Source organism: Squalius cephalus (assembly GCF_949319135.1).
Source record: "Squalius cephalus genome assembly, chromosome: 20".
In the NCBI taxonomy this organism is placed as follows: Eukaryota; Metazoa; Chordata; class Actinopteri; order Cypriniformes; family Leuciscidae; genus Squalius; species Squalius cephalus.
The window spans coordinates 6,318,135-6,345,731 of NC_137141.1; the positions used below are offsets into that span (position 1 = coordinate 6,318,135).

A 27,597-nucleotide genomic window follows, 5' to 3' on the forward strand; every position below is an offset into this window, starting at 1 on the left:
TGATTTCAGTAATTTCAGACTACAACAGGAGAAGAGAACCAAGACCCACAAAACTGACCAAGCAACTAAATATAGTTAACAATCAGATAAAAACTGACAAATTATTTCCATGTTTTTAGACACAAAATTACTTTTCTTTAAAAAGATGCTTAAAGCCATCTTTAAGCATGACTCTTTGGATTTATATGAAATGGTAACACTTTACAATAGGATTCCATTTTTAGCATTAACTAAGGTTAATGAATGTTGTAGAAGTATTATTCATTGTTAGTTTGTTAATTTCAACATTTACTAATACATTTTAAATTGAGTATAAGTGGAATAATTGGCTCCGGGCTGTTTAATTATTGAAAAATAATGCACACCCGAGGTTCGCTTCGAGTCGTGGCCGCATAACCATAACCTTGGGTGTATGCATTTTCTTTTTAATAATTCAACTGCCCGTCATCAATTATTCCTTACTTAATCTACAGTAGTCAACATATGAAGTGGATTAAAACCTTTCATCAAAGTTATACACAAATTGAAAACAAAACCCGTTCTTGTCTTAGGACAACGTTGATGAACTTTTTTGATCCACTTAAAATGTTGACTACTGTATATTTAATGAAGACTAAATGGAATGTTATTTTACATTTGAATACTTTATTCAATGTATGTACCTGAAAATTACTGTTAAACCTACATGAAAAACCTGAAAAGCACTGTTTATTTATTTTGTATCTTTGCTCTACTGTATTTACGTGTGCCATTGCTTGTAATTTGATTATTTGTTATGATTTTATTACTGACTGTTTACTTGTCTTTAAAGGGGTCATCGGATGCAAAATTCACTTTTATATGGTGTGGACACAATCACCATACAATGAAAAAAATCCATTCACTCCTTTTTTTTTAATCCTCAAAAAGCCTAAACACTCTCAATAATCAAGCCATTTGGATTTTCTGAGCAATATGATGTCATATTGCTATGCTCCGACCACGACCACTGGCGGACTGTCCCGTATTGGCATATTTCCACCCTCAGCCATTTGTATACTGTCTGCCAAGGCAGCACTTTACGTGTCTTGTGTCCACACACCCCCATGGAAGAGATCATTTAAAGAGACATGCACCGAAACGGGTCGCTGTGAACAGAGCTGTTTTTGAGGAGGTAAAAAGGGTGTTGTCTTACACAACCATTGAGGAATTTTAACCAAAGTATGCTACAAACTTTACATGAAGACCCCAAAGAATCATAACAACTTGTGGAAAATGGGGAAAAACCCCTTTAATAATGTTTTAAATGTATGTTAGTTGGGCTAGTAGTTTTAGCTGTGGTATCAAAATTGGAATAGAAAATTGTAAATTTTCACTGTTATCTAAAATGTTGGTGCCATTACTGCCTGTTTTTGTTAACAGTTTATTTACCAGTACATTTTCTTAAGTCACCGGCTATTGGCAGGTTTGGCAAAATGTAGGTTTTAGGCCCTGTGAGGGAGTATTTTGACTTGAAAATGGAAAAGTTTTGTTGCATATAACAATTCAGCTTGGTTATAGGCTTGTTATACTTTCGATTATGAGGGACAACACCAGTTTTTACTGGTTTAAAGGGTAACATTATGAGTAAAACTTACTTGACAAAAACATATCCTACATCAATATTCTACCAAATTGACTGTTTTATTCACAGATTAATAAGTAAGCTATTTCAAATGCATATTCATATACAGACAATTTTCTTCTGAGAGTTTGACTAGTCGACTAGTCAGTTACAAAACTTTAATTTTAAAGTTTAAACATTAATGATATTAGCAGTGGTGCACATTCCTAGTACCAAAACCTAGGAGGTTCAGATTTACAGGATTTGGTTCACCTGGATAACAGCATACCTTCATGTCCTCTTTGCCAACTACAATATCCTCAGATCCGGGGACAGACTGCAAAGATGGGATCTGTTGATACAGGTTAGGGAAGCACACCAGCGAACCAAGAACCGTCTGAGCCTCGATCCGTGGAGCCTGACAAGAACAAGAATGGAGAAGATGCCAGCATGAAGCAGTGTGCTTCTGTAGGTAGTGTGAGTGTGGATATGTTCATTTAAAGATTGGGCAGCAGCAGCATGTACCTCAAAGGAGTCTGTGTTCAGGACGCGAGCAGCTGCGGTGATGAAGTCTCCCACCAGCATGGTGAAGCCCGGCAGGCCAAGGAAGAAGAATCGTGGTGAACACCACTTGATCATCGTGTTCATCACATCCTGAGCAAACCAGAGCATGAGAGAGCAGGGACAAAAAAGACAAGATAACGTTTGAGGATATTCTGTGTGCCACTTTAATTTAGAGGACAGTAAAGAAGTGGTTCTTGAGTAGGAACAGATAACCTAATAAAATGTGGTGACACTCTTTCGATAGTCCACTTTAGACATTCTACTAACTGTAACAAACATTGCAACTACATGCAAACTAACTCTCATTATTATTATCTCAGTATCTCATCATCTCAGTATCAGTAGACTTTTAGGTTATGGTTTTTGTTAGTAAAATAGCTGCAAAGTTTCTTATAGTCAGTAGAATGTCTGTTGGGAGCATCAATTGTTAGCAGAAATTAAACAGTCTACTAATCCTCTAATGACTGTTAGCAACATTAAATATGGGTGAATTCATGTTGATTGGGACACTTTTTCCAGCAAAAAGGTGTCCCAATCACTCTGAATTCACCCCTACGTATTGACCTGCAAATTAGCAAATGTCTTATGTCATATAAATGTCTAAAATAATATTACTAAAACATTAAACTAAATATCAATTTAAGTTACTGATCATTCAAGGTTGCAAACAAGTGAAAATAATGAAATATGTCCACATTCAAGCATTTCAATGCAATGGGCTTAAACAACTTGTTTAGTTCACAAATAACTCAACACATAAATACAGTATATGTGAAATTCTGTATGTTTTATAATAAATACTAAAATGCCCCATTAATAAAATTAATCACACCATCAGTCACCGCAGACTCAAGTTTCAAGGATCTCATGGCACATTTGAGTCAGAAAGAAATGACAAATTTAGTGACTTGATGTCACTCTGACTCAATCACTGTTTTCATTTTCTTCATTTTCTGGATCAGTCCAGTTTGAGAATGAATCATTCAGTGTGATTTGTGAACTGATTCAACAGGTTCATTAAAAAAGAATCAGCTTGCTAACAAATTGAACGTTGCTATCGCGTCTCAGAGCGGGTGTCCATTCCTTCAATTCAAAGTAACAAATTATATGTTTGTGTAAATATATGAGTGTAGATATTTTTATTTAAAAAGTACTTTAGTATAGTAAAATGACAGAGAAGAGGTTCTGGAAATAACTCAAACTCAGATTCAAACCTAAGGTTACTTGCATGCAACGTTTCAAGGATCTATCCGCTACTCTGAAGGTGTGAAACATTACGTAACTCAGAGTGTATACGCATTAAACGCGTTATAAATCACAATTTGTGTTTCTCTCACATCAGTTCCTTTAAACCAACTGTGCCATGCACACAAACGAACGAACAAACAAACGAACAAACAAACGAACAAACAAACAAACGAACAAACAAAACAAAACAAAACAAACAAAACAAACAAACAAACAAACAAACAAACAAACAAACAAACAAACAAACAAACAAACAAACAAACAAACAAACAAACAAACGCATAAACAAGCACGGCTGCTCCGTAACCGCTACATTCATCTTCCTTAATTGAATCCTTTGTAAACACTGTCAGACGAGGAAGAAAAAAACACCAATATGGGCCACCTCGCTGCATAAAGAGTCCTGCTGAGAGGGAGATGTGAAATTGGTGAAAGCGGTGCATCTGCAGGGACATTTTGCCCTCATTCTGCAATAACTGACCTTTGCAATGCTTAGCAACCAGTAGTAATTAACCGGCACCAAACTGCTGCGTGATTACCCAAAATGAGCATTTTGGAGGAAGCGGCAATTCTGCAAAGCGGGACTATTATGCAGCGGTAAATACAGAAAGCGCAATCTGAATCTACAGTGTGTGTGTGTGTGTGTCTGTATGTGTGTTTGGCAGCTCAACATGGCCCAATGGTTTAAATTGTCAGAGCAGTGCAAGGAAATGTACATGTACAGTACACACGAATGAAAGCGCCTTTGTATCTGGAGACTCTAGATGTGCTACAGCTTCGACACATACTTCAATCTCTGACCTTTATATTACTCCAAACGGTGGAGGTAAAAATCGATGTGTGCGTACTGAATCCAGCCCGCAGTCCAACACCTGTTAGCACTGCTCTTATTTGTTGACTTTCCTGTCCCTATAGCGGCACACAACGAAAGGTTTAATCATTAACTACAGGTTCTGTGTGATTAGGGGTCCTGTATACAGATACATTTCGTAGCAAAATAATATGTAATATGTAATAATAGTTAAATAAATGCTTGTGATAATTCATTTTGAAGAATAAAATATAAATTTAACAAAAATCTATAAATATTAATGTGTTTGACATGAATTACTCAACGGTTTATTATATGCTTGTAATTCTATTTGTGAACCAGTGACTTACTACTGGATATAATTAAAGCCACTGTGAAATCAAAACCTCTTTTTTTTTTTAATAAAATGTTGCTTATTATGTGCAGGTCATTATTTAAAAAAATAAAATAAAATAAAAAATAACGAAAAGAAAAAGTGCTGCTGTAATCTTCAATAAAAATAAAACCATCCCACCTCCCTCTGGTGACATGTACAGCGGCTCGAGGGCTGGGAAATAACTGTCCAATAGCCAGATGAGTTTCAGTCCTTGCCCTCCAATAACCTGTCACTCATACGCAGTTTGTAACAGCCACTTTATACCATCAGTCAAATCAAGTCCTGCCCAGCATTTTCTGTCTTAGTACGATAAGCTGTTTCTCTCAGATATGTCACAACAGAGAAGAAAAGTTGATCGCAATTTCTGTTTTACTGACGACTTTAACAATTCCAAATCTGAACTTTATTTTTGACCACATGCTTTAAACAGTGGGTTTCATATTTCATTAGATTTACATATAAACCAGTGTGTAACTAGAAAAAGCACAATGCAATCTGCATGTAATCATGTGGTACAGTGCTTTGATATTTGCTAGTTCAGACCGTTATTATTGATTTTTGTACTGAATGATCTTTAACCCTGAAACATTTTGAATGTAACAAGAGTATTTTGAAAACGAAATGCCATATTTCTTTTCAAATTGGTTACACTCGATGGTCCACTTTAGACATTCTACTGACTATGAGTAACTTTATAACTACATGTCAACTAACTTTCACTAGAGGTTAGTATAATAAGTTGACATGTACATGAAAAGTAACTTATAGTCAGTAGAATGTCTGTTGGTAATATATAATAAAGTGTTATTAAGCAAACAGCCTACTAATACTCTAATGACTGCTAGTTGACATGTAGTTACAAAGTTATTTATAGACAGTAGAACATCTAAAGTGGACTATTGAACTAGGGAATGACTGACTCCTAAAATAAAAAATTAAAGGACCAAATTACTTTTTGGTTGCCAAATTACAGAATCCATTGCCCATGCTCATAATATATTGCAGTGGGTAAGGATTAATAGGATATAACTCACTCTGTAAATTTACAATATGCTATTGCTAGAAGATCAGTGTGTGGAACAGTCGCAGAAAACTGCACATTGTACACAATGTAGCACTAGCGCAACAACATAAACACTAACACATGCATTGTGCTGCTTGTTCAAACTAACTCAAGTTATTTCATTGGTTTCAACCAATGTGAGACTAGATGAATGATTTTTGTTGTGTTAAAGTAGCATTGTAAAACAGTAGAACATCCTGTTTTGTACAGGACTGGACTGCACATGTGACATTTGTGTTTAGATTTAAATCTGTCACACTATGTTCTGTAAAGAATATTTGCGACTGTTTTGGAGGGGGTTAAAACACTTTCTTAAATGTGTTGCTTATGGTCTCACACCCAACTTGTGAAGAATGTATATCACTGACTCATTTAAGCCCTGTGTTTCCACATTTTTGACAGGTGATGAAAATCCAAAAAACTTGCCAAAGTTCACACTGTACACTTGTTCACACTTCCGCACTGAAAAGCTATTATACATTATTATTGATTTTAACAGCTATTCAATTTTCAATGCTCCTGAAAAAAGAACTGACTAGCATAGGATTGCAGCTCATATCTAATGCAATTCAAGTAGTTTTTGCAGGTGGCAGAGAAACTGTATTGCTGTGAACATGAACAGTTGTTTCAGAGGTGTATAAGATGTGAACGTTAAGCTGAACTCTAACAGCCCCATCGAGTGAGCGGTAAAACAACCGTAGAAAGAGACGCACTTCTAAGCTACCATTCCCATTGTCTCTGAGCAGTATCTGGGCTTCAAATCTGGCCCCATGTGGAAGTGGAGTGAGACTCCCAGCCAACAGTGACACACATGGAATCTATTATCTACAGAATAGTGGCCAGATGCACTTTCACAAACTCCATTGCATCTCCACATTCAGGGAGCTCTTATTTTTTTGTCTAGACCACATAAAAAAACACACAAATAAAGTGTCGCTGTGCCAGCACACACACACACCACTGGACATCTGAGCATATTTCACTATACGGCATCATGATCAAAACCATAAACAAAAAATATAATAATATATTTAAAAAAAAATGTCTATAGTGCCTATAGTATGAAAAAAATGTTGCGTGTATATTAATCACAATCAGATCAGACTGTTTTGATGATTCAATAATGATTCTTTGCGTATGTTTAGGATTCAGGGATTTTATGATCTACAGCTTTAGAGAGCCTTTACTGCATCATAAACAAGACAGTTACACCATCTAGTGGTCAAATACATGAAGGTTTTTATTCTTTTTAAAGGAATATTTTAGGTTAAATACTTGTTCTACTGGAAGAATTGGTGGCATGCTGCCAAAACAAATCATTAAAAAAATAATCCAATAAAACAAACCTGTCCCTCACAGAATGGAAAACAATGTATTTTTTAACTGAAAGTCTAACAGGCGTTGCTGACATGTAAATTAGTCTAAAACATTTTTATTAGTGGAAGTACTTTTCTAATTGGATGAGGTATTGGTTATAATTATGATTTATTTAATTCCTATGGAGTTTGCAGAACTCAGCTTCTCTGTCATGTCCCTTCTCATATCTTTAACACAACATTTTTACTACCTGAAATAACTTCACATAATTAACAACCCATCATTATGTGAAGTTATAATCCATAATTCGCCAAACAGAAATACAAAACGTCAACACAGGAAGTTTAAAACCAAGAAGGTTTAATAAATGCATGCATGCAGAATGAAGTGTACCTGATCGTCGCTGGTGAAGCCTTTGTGCATGACGTGGTAGAGGTGCACCAGGAAGTCACTGTTGGGCAGGACGTCTTGGTGTTTCGTCATCATCTCACAGATCAGCTTATATGCCTGTAGTTTCCCAGCTTTGAACTCTGACGGCAGCATGGTAGCCTGAACACACACATTACAGGTCGTTCGGTATTCAATATGCCCTTCCTATTCAAAACGACAAGACGCAAGTACATACGGCGAAACATGCTCAGTGCATCATACAGTGTTTGCATTCCACCTAGTGTCAACTCTTCACATCTGTTTGCTTCTCTCCAACTCTCTGTGCTCATTTACCACATATTAACACAGACTAATTTTCAGTAAAGCTGTTTTCAATTACATATTTTTCCATTTCTGATGTCATGTGTGTAATGTCCAAGGATGTGTATTTGTTTTGATATTTGTTTTATGTGTAGCCTATAGACCTTATGTAGCCCCGCCCCTTTTCAGCGCTGAAGTCGTTGTCTTTTGTCTTCCGGTCTGTATTTTCACAGCGATCTTGCGTATTTATGAATGGGGCTCGTTTAAAAAACTTCCCGGTCTACTGACATTTGTTAAGACATCTGCTTTAAACATTACAATCCTCATGATAACTTTCGTTAACTTTACATTAAGTAAATCCCCTTCAAAAGTGAATTACTCCTGGACAGCAATGCCATAGAAATATACAGAGCGACCGCAAAAACTGAAGTTAAAAGACAATATTCTAAAGATGGCTGCGCCCTTGGTACTCTGGCGCATAAGGTCTAAATGAGTGAAAATTCTGTCATTAATTACTCGCCTTCATGTCGTTACAAACCTGTAAGGCTTTCATTCATCTGTCAAAGGAGGGACAGAAAGCACTCAGATTTCATTAAAAAGATCTTAATTTGTGTTTTTAAGATGAATGAAAGTCTTACAGGTTTGTAACGACATGAGGGTGAGTAATTAATGACAGATTTTTCATTTTTTGGTGAACTAAGCCTTTAATGATTTTTTTGTGGAAGCCATGATACATTTCTCAGGATTCTTGAATGAATAGAATGTTCAAAAGAACAGCATTTATTTGAAATAGAAATCTTCAATCTCTCTCTCAAAAAATAAAAAGAAAGACTGACTGAGCTCAAACTAAATCCAATCAGAAGTAGACACATCTGAGACACGTTATTATCAGGCGTGAACAGTAGTGTTTCTCGGCTGATCACTTGTGAAACAGGCCAAAACTGTCGTAGTCTTAATTTCAGAGAATGTTCCTGATGGGCTGTTCTGAATGTGTGTTACCTTGAAGAGCCAGGAAGCCAGCATGCGCAGAGGAGGGAAGAACAAGGGTCTGGCCATGGCTGTGTCTGTATCCACTCTGATCCCAAGATTATCTCTGATCTGAAACAAGAGTTGGACATCAAGATCTTCTCAGGTAACAGTACAGAAGGCTCTGCAGGGAATGAAGGGAACGCACCTTGGCCAGCTTGTGCCAGAGCTCATAGAGGTAACTGAAGACCTTGGCGTGGATACGGGCACAGCGGATGCTGTTCACATCACCGAGAATCCCCAGGATCCTTCTCCAGAGAACGAAGGCTGAGTCTGCGTGCCAACCGGTCAAACTGCCACCGGCAATGATGCTGACATCATCAGCCAGAAACTCACTGCTGTCTGCGAGGAAGAGCAGGCACACACACAAAGACCATTACAAGAAGTGGCATTTATACTTATAAAAGCCTATTAGTATCATTTTAAAAATGTCCCCTTCAGGTCATGTTCAGTGAAATCTGCACTGATTTTATACAGTTAACTTTAGAAAAACTTGATGAACACTTTATATTTGATGAATATTTGATGAACACTTACTGGACTGAAGCAACTTTGGTTTACTTGATTATCTATACATCATTTTTTTTTAAAAATCATGTTAAAATGTAAGTATCAAATATGATCTATCAGGCTTTTGATGAAGGTTTGTTTGCTCATCTCTTAATCATCATTGTATGGAGGTTATGCGCAACAAACTTCTGTAAAACAGGTTGCATCTCTTCCGGTTCAGGTCTTTTATACGTGCTTTTTAGAAAAGTCGTTTTACTCAAGATGCCTTCAATGTAGCAACCAAAGATGAGCATAACCAATGTCCATTACATTTGCAGATGGATATCTATACGTTTTTTATTGTTTTTCTTCTCACTAACATTTTGATATTTAAATAGAATAAAGTGACAATAAAAAGTAGTAGCTAGGGTAGCTGATTACCTTAAAAGCCCATAGATATTGCAGTCAGATTTTACTGCCGTTAACACTTTCTCCGAAAAACAGATGCAACTTGTTTGTTCCAGTGATGTTCGGCATAAAGCCAATTGCATTGCATTATATGTTTTAAAACTACAGAGCTTTGATCATAAATCTAAGCATTTAAATATCTGTACCACTGAGAAGCACAACATTTCGTTGCACAGTTGTGCAATATTTTAAAAGTATTATTTTCTATTCTATTCTTACCTAGACATATTAGTGGCAGATATTGAGAGACAACTGATATTTATATGCATTTTATGTAAGTAGTCTCTTATACAGTTATAAAGATCTCATTGATTTACATTACAAGCATCAGAATTTCATCTTTCATCACGCTCAGTAATATAATGTAGCAATTCAGTAGCGGAGCTAATTTATTAATAAATGTCGTGGGACAGCGCTGATAAGTTTCTGTGCTCCTAAATGTGTGTGAGTGACGTATACAGTACGTGTGTGTGTGCGCGTGCTTAAATGAAAACAGCGCATTGATATACTGTATAATGTGATTAAACTGACTTGGAACTACCTGTGCATTAAACGGTATCAGAATTGAGTATTCAGACAGAGACCATGGTATAAGAGCCATAAAAGATAAATATGATACTTTATAAAAAAAATAAAAACAACACATATGCAAACTGTTCTTTTAGATTAAAAAACAAATATTTTGTCCAAAGGTTTAAAGTCCCTGTGAACCGGAAGTTGCAAACGACTTTTCTCCAGTGTTATGACGTATTTCCAAGTGAAAAGGAATATTGAACAGAGGGCAGGGTTTTACTTAGCGCTCCTCCTCTCCATCTCTCGCTCATAGCAGAGTAACGGTTTGAGGGGAGTGGTTAAGCGTTTTCAAACCAAGCCGTCAAACCTACGTCATCAGAAAAAGACGCCATTCCAGACCGGAAGAAACTTTTCAGATTTTGATTAAAGATTACCAATTTTTTTTAATATATTTACTTGCACGGATTAATTGTTCACCACAAGACTAGTAATATGCGCTAACAAAGTAAATAGGGTCAATTTTGATTTCATGGGGACTTTAATAAACTGTTCCATCTGAAAAAAAAAAAAAAAAAAAAATCGGACTATTTCATTTGTCATGCTTTACAGGGTTAACTAGAGGCCTGTCCACTAACTCGAAAAGTCTTTAAATGTATCTATGCAAAAGTTCAATAATAGTCATGAGACTTGTTTGCTCTAAGAAACTCTTGAACTGTTCAAACTGCCCCCGTCCCCTTATTTTTCCCCATATAGTGAATGTCATTCAGCCCACAACAGGAGAAAGGTGAACGAAAATGAACGAGTGAACAAGAACATTAATGTAAATATCGAGGAGGGCTGTGAAGTTAATGCATAAACAATTTCACTACACACACACACACATTTACACACGGTTTAAATGTGCATTTTACACACACAACATTATACATTATACAAAAGAAATATGGTCAAAAGTATCTCAATGGTACTTGCTCGAAGCAAGAGAACCTTAATTGGTGTGTATATCAAACAAGCATGTTTGAGCTTCTGTTAACTGCATCTGATGTACAGTATGTGTTGATTAATGTTTATATGAAAATAAAGGCCTAAATGAAATCTACACTTATAACTTTTGGGCCTCTAATGGTTCCAAAACATAACTTTCAATAGAAGATTGCTTCAGCTCTGTGTGAATGCATGTGGACCGAGGCACCAGTGAACACAGATACAGGATTGGACAAATAAATGATGGTTTCTTTGTGGTTTGCTGATCCATGGTCAAATTTCCATGTTCATTGTGACAGCGACCTTATATCTTCACACTATTAACACACCATTCACAGTAGCCAGAGCTGTGTGTAAAATCTGTCCTGACCACTCTGAAATATAAATCATTATTATAGGTTTATCACAGTGTACTGTATTTGGATGAAGTAAATACATGGTTTGCAAGATTTTTTTTTTTTGTGCACTCTTCCTTTTAATTGGTTCATCATGTAACACAATCATGTCTCTTGGACTAAAGCGTTACATTTATTTTGTATTACTTTTACAATCTCATAATGAACTTTTCGAAGTGTCAAAGTTGTGGTGGAATGAAATCTCTCAGGTTTCATTAAAAACATCTTTTCAATATTGATGTTCCGAAAATGAACGAAAGTCTTACAGTTTGAGTGAATGTTTAATTCACCGTTTAATTCTGTTAGAAGTATTCGTTTTTTTTCTGCTACATCTTCAGGACACTAAAAAGTTAATTGCTATACGGAGGGAAAACAAGAATAAGAAAATGGACAAGAAAAACGGACTTAAACTGCCAACAACACTGCTGTAGATTCAGTGGATCGTTCTAAACCCTTCCGGTTTAATATGCAGTAGATCACACTGAACACTACATCCGAGTTAGCTTAGCGCAACCAGCACAAACCTTCTAGAACATTATGGATTATTTTTGTATTTATGGTGTATTTTGCACAGAAATGCACGTATCCTTCATGGATAAGGCCAGGGAAATGGGAAATGCCATTTATAAAAATACACCGTAAAAAAAAAAACGATTTCTTGAATTTATAATGAAACTTTTTTTTTTTTTGATTATTCTACAAAAAAAAAAAAGTCTTTCAACTTTAAAATTTTACATTCAATTCAATGTGTTACTTTATTTTTTTTTGTGTGAAATTTACAAAAAAAAAAAAAAAAAAAAAAGTGAAAATTGGATCAATGTAAATCCTACACTAATGTTTTTCAGTGCACCTCATGCAGTACTGAGCAGATTCTCATAATATTTCATTCTAATTACAAATGGACAATTTCACCCAATAACTGCATGTGATTTTTGCATTTCCTGCAGTTTCGTGGTTGTGCTAACGCCATGACCGCTGCCACGAATATCATTTCAAATCAGCCATTTATGAGATTCCATTTTGGCGAAGATGTTGTCTTAGGAAAAAGTCACCTATGCGAGGGTTTGGAAAAATGTTGTCTTTGAGGGATGGAGGTAGAGTGAAGTACAGAGGATGAGTTTGGTCTGAAGGAGGTTGAGAGGATGAGTGCAATACCCAGATGGTGAGGCATATTCATGGCATCCTCCAGGAGCTGAGGGCCCTCACAGCAGCCATGAGGCAGGAGGAGAGCCGGAGACACTGGGGGACAGTGAGGGAGGGCTGCACAATCAGACCCTACACACACACACACACACACAACACAACGATGGATGGCAGGGTGGTGGTGGTGGAATCACATTACACACAAACAGGGAAATCAAAACACTTAAAGACACAGACACGACAGCTGATAATGAAATTATTTTCTAATAATCATAGCAGACGTCAGGATGATTTAAAGCAGTGGTTCTCCACCACAATATTCAAAGGCACTTCTCTGTATATTCAACTTCAAGATTTAGTTTTAAAAGCTAGATATTTTACAGTTGATTTACAGGATAAGGATTTTTACTCTTTACAATTTTGACCCAATAAACTAGAAAAATGTACATCCATTACACAAATATGCATTGAGTTTTAGGATTTCACTAATTTACATGACTTTTCCAGGTCTAGAATTTATTTTATTAGGGTTCCTCATATATCCAAGGTTTTCCAAGACCAAAACTGTTGTCGAGGGGGTGAATTAAAATAAGAAAAATCGAGATTTTTTGCTGTTTTAGCTTATTTTAATACTCCTTATTTTACATCATTTTAACCCTCTGGTAATCTTCAGTTATTTTAGACCAAAACTTGAATTTTTAAAATGTTTCACTTCATCGGAATGGTACAAAACTTTTTAGCATTTACTATATGAACACAAAAATAATTTGTTGATATAATTAGAAAATGGTCTTACAAGTCACACTTGTGATCAAAAATGACACCATAGTAAATGAATGAAATGAAAAGAGCAATTGCACACTGTCTATTTTGAGCTCAGAGGTCTCAAGTGAAGAACAGTCATATTTAGGCCCTTTGAAAGTCTGCTGAGGCCCCCTAGTGGAGCCCCAGGCCCCAGGTTGAGAACCACTGATTTAAAGGAATGTTCTGGGTTAAATTCATCTCTCTATTCAGAGTCTGTGGTAAGCTGTCCACTACCACAGAAACCATTCCAATTATTCCAATTTAAATAAAGTAAATTCATTTACAATAACTCACTTACAATGGAAGTCTATGAGTAAAGAGTAAAGTAAATCTGCAACTTTATTCGGCTTCGATATTATTCAGCAAACATAATTAGGTAACACTTTATTTTAAGGTGACGCAGTTACATGTTACTGCATGTACTTACTATAGTAATAACAGTAAACTATGCATAATTACTGTACAAGTAACTAACCCTGAACCAAACCCTAACTCTATAGTAAGTACATTTAGTGAATTAATATCACTCAGTACTTATCTGAATAAGTACAATGTAACTAAGACACCTTAAAATAAAGTGTAACCCATAATTATTATTTGAGCTGAAAATGGTGTAAAAACTAGGTAGAAAAAAGGTATTTTCTATAATTTTTCTATGTTTTAAGTTATTCATTATAGACATACATACATATATACTAGTGGTGGGCATAGATTAATTTTTTTTTATCTAGATTAATCTCACTGTAATCTTGGAATTAATCTAGATTAATCTAGATTAAAATGGCTCATTTGAATTCTGCCGAAGGCATTCAGAATATGTGTGTGCTACCCAAATAATGACTAAAGGGCACGTGTTTCTTAAATACAAAGTGACATTTAAAAGAACTTGTGAAGAAATGCCAGAGATTTTTTTTAATTATTATTAAAACTAACATAATATTACAAAACTAACAAAGAAGGATTTTTTTTTTTTTTTACTTTGAGCAATGATGGAGCTAAACAAAACAGCTCCTTGGAAAAAATGAAATGTAGCCTAATATTGTAGTAGTTATAAACAAAGGTCTATTTTTAGTTCAGATTAACATTTGAGGGCAGCAATTTTATTCATAATGTCAAAATAAAAGGAGTAAGGAGTAGCACAATAAGGAGTAGCTCAGTTTCGTTCCACTTACATTACGGTTGCCATTTGATGTCGGACAATGTTGTGGTCGCGCCAGCGTCTCTTACATTATGAGCGCGCTTGCCACGCGCGACCCGCCTACATTTGAAATAACGAAATTTTGGTCGGCAGGAAAAATGCGTACCAAACACCGAACCGAATTCGGCTAGGTATACATCCGCGCTAAAATATCAAGGTGAAAGTCATCATAGCTTGCGTAGTATAGACCCAGCTCCCAACCCAACTTTGAGAATAGATTAACGGCGATATTTTTTTATCGCCCGATAAGAGTCTCACGTTAACGCCGATAACGGCCCACCACTAATACATACTCATAGGGCAAGGTAAACAATCGGTCGATATCTGGGTATTTTGAAATCGGTCAATGACGATGCCCACATGACCAATTAACTGTTCTGTTGAAACAATTCTAAAAATCTACCAAAAATCTTTATGAAAAAACTATTAGGTGTGTAGGTTTCATCAAGCGTTTTGGAGACGTTGATGCAGTTCTTCTGGATTTAGTCTGTCTCAGTTTCTTCATGTAATTCCAGATGGACTTGATGATGGTGAGATCAGATCATACCAGCTGTTGTCAGACTCCTTGTGCATACAAAAATCTCACTGGTTTATTACAATTATTGGCAAAGGAATGGTTGGCAAACACTGCAGCAAAATATATAAACAACTGGCTTAAAAAAAATTTTCAGGGGTGAAAATACTAACGTGCTTAAGACTTTTGCACAGTACTGTGTGTGCTTCAAAACAGAAACATTTCAATTATGTTGAAATGTCTATATAATTCAATTACTTGATCGAAGACATGGTTTGGGGATCAAGAAACGTTAATTCTTATTACAGTATTATCAATGTTTAAAATAATTGTGCTGCTTAATATTTTTGTGGAAACTGTAATGTTTTTTTTTCAGGATTCTTTGATGAATACATAGAGAACAGCATTTATTCGAAACATACATCTTTTGTTCAAATCTAAATGTGTTTTTGCTTTTATTCTGGAGATGTACAATCCCCTCATAGACTTCCAGTGTATGTGCTGAGTGTTGAAATTATTGTCAATAAAATGACCCTCAATGACAGAATAACACAGACACTGGTGTATTTATCCCGGACTATTCTTTATATCATATGCCGTGCTGCTGTCACCTGCTCACTTGACAGATACTGACACCACAGTAACGGGTAACAATAACAAACACATTAAGAACAACACAGCTTTCAAGTGCATAGGCTGACAGACTGACAGGAGGTCATTACGGTGGTAGTGTAGGAACACAGAGGGGTTCTGGTACCTGCCAGTGCTTCAGTGTGGCTGAGCAGGAGACTCCTCTGGCTCACTGTATCCGCTGTCACACTCATGCTCACGCTCATGTCATGAGTAGAGGGAGAGTCCGGCTCCTCCTCGACCGCATGCCACGCCAGCAGACCCACCTCAGCATCGTTCAGATAACCATTAGACGTCTCGCTGCTCACACTCTCACCTGACAAGAGAGAGGTTACACTGACATTAACATGCATTCACTTATTGTTCAGTTAATATTGGCAATTATTTATAATAGAAAGTTGCTCCTTTTGATATTTTCACTATACTGTATACTAATGCTTGACCCGGGTTTTTTTTTTTTTTTCAATTGTATCAGAGCTGTACGATTCTGGATAATTTAAGAATCACAAAGTTTTTGATAATTTACTTATATTTTTACAGGTTCAGACAAAATGTTAATTGCTGCAGTGCAGTCTATTTTAAAATATTTAAGTGAATGAATTATTTTAAAAAATGTTTCATTACAGGATGAATCAGCGTTTTTGATCGAATCTCTTGCATGAATGATTCAATGACACAATTTTTTTTAACAGTCACTTGTCGCCACCTACTGGTGTAAGCATGTAATTGTTTCCATCCAAAGTTGCGAATATAACTTGTGCACAAAATTGGAATATCTCATAAAACATAAATCGCAAATAAAGCAACGTTTCCATCCCATGTGTTCAAGAGAACAAAATCGTCCCTTCCTGGGAAATTGGTGCAAAATATCGGTAATAAACTTGCTGCAATCGGAGAAGAAACTGCGGCTCCTTTTCCTACATCATAAATGACCTCAGAGCGTGCAGACGATACCCAATAAACGCTGACAAGTTCTCTTGTGTTGTTTTCGCATGCAATCATGTGTGACGCTTCTGGGAGGGAATTAAACCTAATCATTTTGATGACAGACTTTGGCTCAGGCATTTCAGAATTATAAAACAAATATTTGAGATACTGTGCAATGAAAATGTTTTGTTGCGCATTGAGTGATTTATTCGGCAAATATGTTTCCATTGTAGTTTATGCACGTCGTCTTATAGGATAAAAAAATTTATCCACCTCAATTGAGAGCACAAGTTAATAAAAAAAAAATATTTAAAAAAAACTACACGAGCCCAATGCCGGTTTTGGTTTCAGTTTGGCTTTAAATGAGTTTGTTTTGGCTTGACGTTTATCCAGCTACTTTTGTTTTTCATTCTTGTTCTGTTCTGAATACCGTTAAATTGAAAGGATTTATTGAGGAGTGAGGGGAACTAAAATAGCCTATAGCTATGTTTATAGTGTTTTTAATGTTTGTAAACATTTTGCTTTATTAACCAGTATTTTACATTAATGTAATAATAAAATGTGACATACACAATTTTTTTTTCAATTCATACTGTCGATTAACCGGTAATTATGAGCATCCCTAGTTTTCATGTATTGAGGTATACAGGTACAAGCAAGCAAGCGGGAAAGAAAGAAAGGCAGAAAGAGATATATCTTCTTTAAAGAAGAGCAATAGAAAGATGCCAGGAGTGATGGTGGGACAAAGCTCACTTTTCTCACGCAGTTTATTTTTCAGGAATGTTGGCGCTCCATCTCCTGGATAATCCAGATCTGCTGGACTGCTGCTCCGCCGGATCAGAATCTGACAATATCCACAAAACCTCTATGAAACTTGCATGTGAAGAATCATTTAATGAATCGATACCAATGAGACGTTACTGACCGTGGGAGCGTCGCTCTCTCGTTTCCCAGTAGAGCTGCTCTCTGACACACACGTTCTGCTCGTATCTGCAGACTCATCTCTCTTCTGACCTGCATTTCATTCAGGTGTCCCACATATTAGCAATCACACTACCTTCGATTTTCAAGCACATTTCTTCAAGCAGTCTAAAAGAGACTAATTCTTAGTTTATGTTGCATTGGCCAATTTGACGACTGTGTGATCAATCCAACGTCATGTTTAGATTAATGTTATTTTTTTAATGGCATCTTTTACTAAGTACTAAGAATCAGAGTCCTGCACGGGTCCTGTTCGGTAAATCCGCACCCGCTCCACAGTCGCAGTACTTAACAGAACACCCGACCTATTATCCGACAGCAACACTCATTTAATTACGTACCTGACCCGGCCTGTTAGACATAAAGACCCGAAATGCACCCGCATTAGGGCCATATTTACTAACAACTTGCGTCAGCGCAAACCCTCTTTTGGCTTTAAAAAACTACTGCCAGGATTTACTAAAGACACGCAGTGAAAAATAAGCGCTGAAAAGGCATGGACAGGGTTTCCATTTCAGACGTAAAATGTATGGGAGAGTTTTTAAATGAATCATGCAAGGTGATTTACTAATGTTTGTGCTAGTCAATTTACTGGTACCAGATGCTAATTTGCGCAGTAGATTGCGTTGGTCATTTTGGAAATGATCCGACTGCGTTTGTGTTCTTTTAGGGGCTGTTTACACGACACTGTTTTCAATTAAAAACGTAAAACTTTTTATGCGTTTTGGCTGTTCATTTACACGACTACAGAGCGTTTTGGGTGCCTGAAAACGCAAACTTTTGAAAACGGGTTTCAAAGTGCAAGTTTTTGAAAACGGTCTCTGTGTAAACAATAAAAACATGAATCTATGAAAATGATGACATCATGCACATGCGTATTACACCGTGTCCTAACTACATAAAAGGTATCTTTTCCAATCAGAGTTTTTGTCCAAACCAGCCGCGATGGCGACACGCGACAATTCTATTTTAGAAACAATTTCAATTTTTCTGCGACGTTGCGCTGGAACTTCAAACACAAAGTGTGGCAATGATAATCTCAGTACAGTTTATGTGCTTTATTTAATGTTAAAAGCGTGTAATGTGACTTTGAATATCATTTAGAGCTCCAGCTTTGTAGCTGTAAAAGCAACAATGGATAATTCACCTCAGATCTTGAAATTAAACAAATGGAAACAAATTTGAAAGAACGTTCAAACTGTGAACAAACAAGTGTATTCTTTGACAAATATTGTTTTAGTAACTCAGTAGCCTATGTATTTTTAATAATGTTTAAATGGTGTAATATTTGTGCATTTGATTATGTATTTATCCATTTTCTGGTGCTGTGCACTTGCCGCGAGACTCCGCCCACAGGCTGTTCTGATTGGCTGTGGGTTTTGAATGATTTTCACGTATTTCGTCGCGTGAAATACGTGAACAGCTAGTGTGGACAGACAAATAATTTGCCGCTGGAATCTTATCGCATCGCGTCTGGTTAGGACACAGTGTTAAGTGTTCAGTCTATAGTGTTTCATCGCCATCTAATGGCCTGGCAGCAGAATACAGCGTTTTTAGTCTTTTCCGCAGATCCGTGTGAATGGGGATCGTTTTGACAATGGTGTCGTCTGTATGCAGAAAACGCAAAGGAAAAACTTCTCTGTTTTAAGCATATCGTTGTCATGTAAACATACCCTCAATTTGCGCATCATCAGTAGATTGCGCAGAACTTGCCACTTCCATCCAGCGCTTTTACGAAATTGTGCTCTTAAGGCTTCAAGCGAAATTGGAGAACAAACTGATGTGATATTAGGTTCTCTTAGAAGCATGAAATTTTTTTTAAAAACTATTCACAAATCTATTGTGAATAGATTAAATACAGAAAGCGAGTAAAGAGCGCTCCCTTTATAATGACTGAAGCTGTCAATCAGTTCAGCTGTAAATAGAAACCTTTGATGGTCTTCAGACTACAGAGTGTGAACACATCCTATCAGTGTGTACCGAATTGAGTCGAAATAGTCATGGCTATTGGACCCGCAGTCCGCCCCAGTCTATTGATTCTCGACCCGCACCGCAAATGACAAGGTAAATATTATTCCACCCGTTACATTAAATATTAGCGGTTCCCCCGTCAGGTGCCCTCCCGCGTGCAGGACTCTGCTAAGAGTGATGATACTGATGAGGCCCACCACAGTTTCATAGTGAACCAAATTTTTTAACTCCTCATAATAACATAAAATGTGTTAAAACATAATATAGCCTCATCTATAGATCATCAAATCACAAAAGGCTGTGATTTAATGAAATAAGTAAATAGTCTATTGCACTGTACGTTCCAAAGCGAAGCACGGCACTGTGTTCATGTGATTTATAAACCTGTTTTCATTGAAAATGCAGTTGTATACAAAAATAAAAAGACTTTACAAATAAAAGGTTTAACTTTTGAAAAGTGAAGACATTAAGACATAAGTAATGTATTTTACTATATATATATATATATATAAAAAGACATTATTATACTTAATTTACGATTATTTTATAGTGCAGTTGTATTACAATAGTAATATATGCATTATAATAGTAGTATATCATTGCCTTAGAGATATGCAAAGCCAATGCAAAGGTGTTTTTACTGTCAGTATATTAACGTGTGTAGTTTGTGTGATTGTGCTGGTACCTGGGAAGGTGTCGTTGATCTGCTGTGTGATGTCAGAGGTGCTGCTGCTGCGGGGCAGAGGACTGTCTGCATCCCCCATCTCACACTCGGACAGCTGACACTCCTCCACGTCTAGCGGACAAAACAGACACACTGTCAGCAATACTGCACCTCATACGATCACCATGCTGATTAGAGCTCGCAAGAAGAAAATTATATACATTGTCCATTCTATTTATTTTCATACTAATAGGGAAAAAATGTAATAACTGAAGTTTGCTACAGGCAGTTCTGAGGGCACTAATGGAAAACATTGTTTTTTTTTTCTTCGTATTTGCACATTGATGGAAATAAAGTATAAGAGTTGCATAATTTTATTTGCAGATTTTCATGTGCTCTGCAAGGTTTTGAAACTCACTGACTGTCTACACAGTTTGTATGCTTCTGCAAACACACTAAAGTTACTAGATGCTCCACATGCTTAAAGCTGCAGTCCCTAGTTTTTCCTCTTTGTCAACATCTCTGTTCGAAATCTGCAATTGCAGTTCGCGGAATTATCAACTTTACGTGGGTTGTGCCTCGGCACGGCACAGCGCGGATGAATCCAATGTTTTGAGGAGAATGTGCGGCTGTCAGTCGGTGTAGATACTGGCATTCGCAATCACAGATTCTACTTTTTGGAAGTACGACCAACATAAGAATTTTCACCGGAAAATGTCGTCTGAACAAGTAACATCCACTTTTGTTCTGAGCAACTAAGGGGAAAAAAAAGCATTGCAGTAAATCACGCTGATTAAATCTAACGATCGCTTTGCTTATCATATCACGACAAACCGTGCAAATTATACTTTGTTCTCAAATTGTTAATGTTAACAACATCAGCATTGCGTGACTACAATGCCCTTCCGATGTTTATCCTTGTTTTCGCATGGGCCGTTTGCAGTCTCTTTTTGTCTGTAGCCATTCCGAAGTCCGAAGTCTTTCGCGTTTTACAACGGGTGAATCTCCAGTTGTCACTGGTGATTGTAGTTTGAACCTTTCTGGATCCGCCATTAAATTGACAAGTTTAATTATATCAAGTGCTGTGAGAAAAGGCTATAAATCTCCACTTCCAGCATCCTCACACTCATGGCCTACTAGCTGAGACGACTCCTTTATGTGTACAGATGTGACGTAATGACGCAAAGACATGCTTGAATTTCCGCGGAAATCCACCAGTACCACTGGAATTAAAAACATAATTACAAGCTTACCGTTTTGAATTGAGCTAAGGCAAGCAGATAGCTTTGTACACTGGCTGGTTATGTATTTGCTGTACAATAATGTATTAACCCAAAAAAGTTACGGACTGCAGCTTTAAGGACACTTTAATTGAATCTGTGAATAAAGCATGAATGAAGTGAGCGAGTGTTTCCATCAGTGCTCTCAGCACGGTCTGGAAAGAAAATAAACCGTGTCTTTATAAAAACATACACACAATGAATTATCTGCCTTTTTCCTGGCAATGCTAAATCTTAAATGAAAGCGAACGACAGCAAGATGGAAAACGGGAAAAGAAAGCTCTGTGAGAGAGGAAAAAGGAAGTTACCTGAGAGTCTGTGAGAGCAGTGAGAGTTGTGAGAGATACCAGGTAAGAAAGAGCTGACAGTGTGGAGGAGCATGGGCACACTCTTAGTGGCCGGCAAAGCCTCGCAAAGATGCACACAGTTGCTGATAGACTGACTTCGCTTAGCTGCCCACAGAAGCAGGGAAAGAGCGCGCAGGGGAGAGAAAGAGACAGACAGACAGAGAGACAGGGAAACATATCAATTGCATTCTACAGCTGTGGTAAAAGCCAGACAATTTATCAAAATTGAAGTGTGTCATTTATGTGCCAACAAAGAGACCATTGAACAACCGAACTCACACCAATAGAGCTTACGCATCAGAGAAACAAGCGCACAGCCATCTTTTGAATTTCTTTTTTAACATCCGTTTTTGCGGCAGCTCTGTGTATTTCCATGGCATCGCTGTCGAAGAGTAATTAGCTGGTGAAGTGGATTTACTTATTGCAGAGTTAACGAAAGTGATCATGTTGTAATGAGATGTCATAATAGATGTCAGTAGACCGGGAAGATTTTAAAACAATCGGTTCATTCATAAATTTGCAAGATCTTACTGTACCTTTATGCTGTGGAAAAACAAACTGAAAGATGGAAAACAAGTGTAGCGCTGGAAAAGGGAATGGCTACATAAGGTATTTAGATCAATGAAGGGTTGATGCAGTTTTGTAGCATTTTAGCACTTTTAATTCCATCGTCTTAAAGTCAAGGTTTTTTTTTTTTTTATATATATATAGAATAAGGTAAAAAAAAACAAAAAACATCTCAAGATGTTCTCAAGTTTTAATCTACGAAATAAAATACATCAGTAATTACATCAGTAAATATATCAGTAATTTCTAAAAATATAAAATTAGCTAGCTAGTCATGACCCGAAACCAAAACCATATTGCTGCAAATTTGTTGTTCAACCACGTTGGTTAATGATGTCACGCATGTGGTGGAGTAATATTTTCTTTTAATGAATCTGTTTGAGATCGAACTGATGATTTAGATTTGTTTGCTATAAATTACAGATATGGCATCTGAGGACTAATTCTAATTTTTCTCAGTCATTTTTCTTTATTTCTAGCCTGGTTAAAACCAGACCATTCTCAGTAGTAATTGAGTTATGGTCTGGCAAAGCTCCATAGACAAATCATTTCCAAAGGGGCGTCACCAACGGACGTCGCACAAATGCTTCTGGGCGCAGTTGGATAGACCTAAAACCAATCAGAGCGATCGGCATCGTGTAAAGCCATATGCTGCGTCCCAATTCGCCTAAGTTACACTACGCCATAAAAGTATGTACTCTTTTTGTGAAGAAAAGGTATTTACTTTTGAATGTGTAGCAAAAAAGTCGGCAAGCTTTGGGACATACTACTTCGTCATCTTTATCGGACGGATCTGTCGCGTGCATCCTGTCACTTAAACTGCCCTGTCAATCATCGTGTCACAGTTAAAATCCTCTATTAAATCTAATTTAATTTCCTACCGTTTCGGAGAGAAATGTAGTAGCATGTTCATCTGCCAGTGGAGATGGAGACTGTCCTCATGTGTTTGCAATTTGAATATAATAATGCATTTAAAAGTTGAACGGACGTCGCTCAAATGCCTCTGGGCGCAATCGGATAGACCTAAAACCAATCAGAGCGATCGTCAGTGTGTAAAGCCCGCCTCAACGTTTCTGATTGGTGCCGTGATTTCTAGGCCATGGAAATGGGCTTGAATGAGCTCTTTGCCAGACTACTTCTCCAGCAAATCTGAATTTGCCGGAAGTTGTCTGGGTTTTCCCAGGCTACTTTATTTCCAGATTCATTCGTAGACTTGTTCTTATGTACTAGATCACATACACACATGAACACTCTTCAAAAACGGCACTTTAAATCTCTTGACAAACTCAAAGATGTAAATGAAATTTATATATAATTGAAATGAAAAAACTTAATTCTGCTCAAGATAAGGATTTACTAAGTCAATAAACAAATTTAAGTCATGCAAACAAGAAACTAAGTTTCTAACCACAGGTGGAGAGAACTTTTCAATGCTGTTTGCGATTGTTTATTGGTACTATGGTTTCGGGAAACAATGACTCGATGAACTATGCTGATATTAACGACGGAAATTGCGACCATAGTTGAATGCATTTAGAAACGCAGCCCTGGTAAACTCATCCACTCACTAGTCGCTTTCACAGCCTCATCGTGTTTATAATCACGCTCTTGCAAGCTACTCTAACTCGAACATTCAGGGAAAGAGTTGTTGAAGCTTAATGCTGGTGACGCTGAAGTCATGTGACCATGGTGAAGCTTGTTTACATCTTATGTCTAGATGTGTTCATGTGTGAAGATTATCATGATGAACAAAACATGTTAAAAGACTAACATTTAATACTGTTCATTCCCACCTCGTGCTCTTAGTTTTGATTAGAATGCATCACATCTGGTCGTGCAGTCGCATAATATTTCAACACAGCCGAAGCTCAAATTAGATCTGAAAATTCTACATTTGCATATTTGCATTCATTTGCATACTATTCTCCACTGGAAATGAATGACTTCGGTCTGTTATTCATTGGAGTTAGTGGAAAAGCTGGATAAGAATGTCAGTCTGATGCAAGACATTCAACAGTCTACAACTACACAAACTGTCCATTAAAGACAACAGTTGAACAACTTTTACCTCAGTGGAAAATAGAACAAAATCATTTTCTTCATGAGCGACCAGCAAGTCTTATTGGTTAAAGTAATACTACACCTTTCCTCTCCTAGAGCCTCAGGAACTAATGTATCAGTCACGTCTATGAACTATGCAGGGACAAGAGGTCCTTCTAAGCCAAACTATGAGAATCAGTAACAGTGAACGCCAATAAAAACGCACAGACTAAAATATAGATTCTGTTCCACGACCTCATGAAAGCATCACATCAAAGCACAACCTGAATGAAAGCTGTAAGCGTTCTGTTCAGTAAAGAGCATTTTCACCAACCCGTATTGGTATTTTTAAGCTGAAGTCTAACAGAGGACACACTTTGAGGATTTCTAACCGTGCTCTCGTTCGGCTCGTGCCATCCTTTGATACTCAATCCCCGAGCAGGAAATATGAAGCACATTATTTTCAAGTTTTCTCTGCCAGCTCAGATAAGACAAAATATTAGCATTGTGTTTTTTGGCCACTCCATGTCACGTCTGGAGAAGAGCCGAGAAAGCGGAGGGCTCTATTATTCCTTCTACGGTGCGCTTTAATTACTGCCTTTTCTTTCTAGATTACATCGCTTTCGCTGAGTTACCTATTTATGCATATTAATGAGCATTAATTACGCTCTTAATGAAACTATCAAAAACAGGCAGGCAGTCTGATGAGGCGGCTCTCCTAACGAGCAGGAGAGGACGCTGGGCCGTTTGAAGAACAATGTAGGAGAAATCCAATTAGGCAAAAGAAAAGGAGGGAATTTAAAGCCACGCCGTTTCATGTGTGCGCACACACACACAAACACAGTCGAGGATGTTTCTGGGGGCGGTGTGTGTGAGAGGCATCCTTCAGTCTCAAACACATCTGCTCCAAACTCAACAAGCTCTCCACTATAAAGAGATACAATCATCTTCAAACCAGGAGACAGTCAATGGAAAGTGTTTCTGCGCATGTCCATGCAAGGAGACAAAGAAACAGAAAATTCATGCTTGAGAGAGAGTTGAACTCTAATCAGGGGTTGAAGTGACTAGTTGATGTGTGTGTGTGTGTAAGTCAACTAGACTTGGATCACATGTGTTCAGCTGAACTTGTTGTATAGATGGTAACAGCAAGAGGAATATTCCTCTGTCCCAGTGAAGCTCCTCGCCCAATGTCATCTTCAGGGACATATGATTTACGCAATGCTGAAAATGCGGACAGAATCGCAGAATCCAGTCATTCAAATGTAATTACAGTATAACGCAGAATGTCACGCAATTTGGCAAATTTTGTATAAATGTATTAATAGCACAGCTGTGCACTTAATCAAATTGTGATGTGTCTGTGAATATTAAACTGCAAAAACACTATTGGTTTAAATATGAAGTCTGCATATTCTTTTGATTTTGTGTGAATGAGCGGCACAGGTTTGTTATCTACAAATAATCAAGATTGGACAAATTGTGACAGAATTAAATATATTACTATTGTCCAGTAGAATGTACTTCTCAAAGTAATAATAAAATAATTTTTTGCAAAACTTCTTATTTTTTTAGGGAACATCAAAATGTTTTTTCCAAGTTTTAATTTTAACATTAAACCTCTGTTGTGCTGTTTGTTTGCCAAAATATTAATAATTAAAATAATAATTTAATTGCATTTTAAAGGGTTAATTTAATTTAATTTTTTATTGAAAATTAAATTTAATGTTTTAAACCTGCATTTAATTACCAGAGTTTTGGATAATAAGTTTGTATTAAATCACAAATCCAGAAAAAAATTAAAGCCAACACAAAATTTTATAGTGCCCTATTATTATAAAAAATAAATAAAAAAAAACCTTTAATAAACTATTATAATGTTGATCTGACATGCTTTTTGATCATTAGAAATTTAATTAAACCATTAAAACAGAATCTATAAGAATTAAAACAGATTTTTGGACATAAAACAACATACCGGTAAACAGATTTCATAAGGCCCTAAAAATGTTTAATAAAATGCTGTTAAATTGTATTTTCATGATCAATTAGACATGCTTTTTGATTACAAACGTTTTTCTTTAAACATTAAAATGGAAAAAAGAAATTTTGAAATGATTTTTTTTTTTTTTTTACAAAAACGGAATTTGGGATAAAATAAATAAATAAAAACCGATTTCATAGAGCCCTGCATGGAATGATGTTATCAAACCACCATGCAGACACATGAGATGGTCTGAGCTCATGAGTCCTGAAGCTGGTTCTGACCTGAAGCTTTCTGCCTGACGTTGTTGCGAGCTTTCTCCACGGCAGGAGCTCCAGTGGTGGTGGCGCTGCGAAACCTCATGGGCTCCTGAGTGCCGCTCTGCTCTTCAGAGTTCCTCCAGCTCAAAGAGAAGGTCCGCACGCTATCGGCAGACTTCTGTGAGTCCTGCATCACTCCTGAAACACACACACACACACGTTGGGTTTTCATGTATTGTAGGGACATTCCATAAACAATCATTTTTATACTGTATAAACTCTATATTCTATCCCCTAAACATCAAAAAATTTCCACAAGGACAAGGATTTTGGATATTGCCATCTTTGTGGGGACATTTTGTCCTCATAACGTAGGGTTTACCTAAACACACACACACACACTGATTCCACTATATTTGTTTAATCACAAAGTTACCTTAAAATGGTGTTCACAATCCACTTTTTATGACATTTCTGTGTAAAAGACATTCCATTTAAAAATAAGAGTTAATTGACCAAAAGGAAAGCCTGTGCCATTTTAGAGGAAATACATTAATATCAATATATTTAATACAATAAATAGTGTCAAATATAGTCAAAACCAGTGATGTGCACAAGTGAGGTCTGTTTCCCACTAGACATAAGTAGAGCATAAGAAACGAATATTTTTCAGTAATAGGTCAAAGCATTTACACTGCATGCTGATGCGCTGCGGCATCGCGCTGTTTTCGTGTCTATTTTTGCTGCATGACAGTGCATTAATT

The 27,597-nt window shown here is 36.8% G+C and overlaps 1 protein-coding gene across 8 annotated transcripts in view; it reads right to left on the reverse strand.

The window, feature by feature from the left end:
* ralgapa2 (Ral GTPase activating protein catalytic subunit alpha 2) overlaps positions 1-27,597 on the reverse strand; it is a 182,610-nt gene that overhangs the window by 69,846 nt on the left and 85,167 nt on the right. For 4 of the 8 annotated variants that reach the window (XM_079854348.1, XM_079854343.1, XM_079854345.1 and 1 more), the window contains exons 16-27: positions 26,858-27,031; positions 21,947-22,090; positions 20,380-20,490; positions 17,668-17,756; positions 17,496-17,586; positions 15,943-16,131; positions 12,682-12,801; positions 8,826-9,019; positions 8,651-8,749; positions 7,355-7,510; positions 2,108-2,236; positions 1,872-2,000 (exon numbers count right to left, since the gene is read on the reverse strand). In XM_079854348.1, the coding sequence (XP_079710474.1) occupies positions 1,872-2,000; positions 2,108-2,236; positions 7,355-7,510; positions 8,651-8,749; positions 8,826-9,019; positions 12,682-12,801; positions 15,943-16,131; positions 17,496-17,586; positions 17,668-17,756; positions 20,380-20,490; positions 21,947-22,090; positions 26,858-27,031 (1,625 nt within the window). The remainder of the gene's footprint in view (positions 1-1,871; positions 2,001-2,107; positions 2,237-7,354; positions 7,511-8,650; positions 8,750-8,825; positions 9,020-12,681; positions 12,802-15,942; positions 16,132-17,495; positions 17,587-17,667; positions 17,757-20,379; positions 20,491-21,946; positions 22,091-26,857; positions 27,032-27,597) is intronic. The other 4 variants (XM_079854349.1, XM_079854346.1, XM_079854347.1 and 1 more) reach the window with 2 other exon arrangements.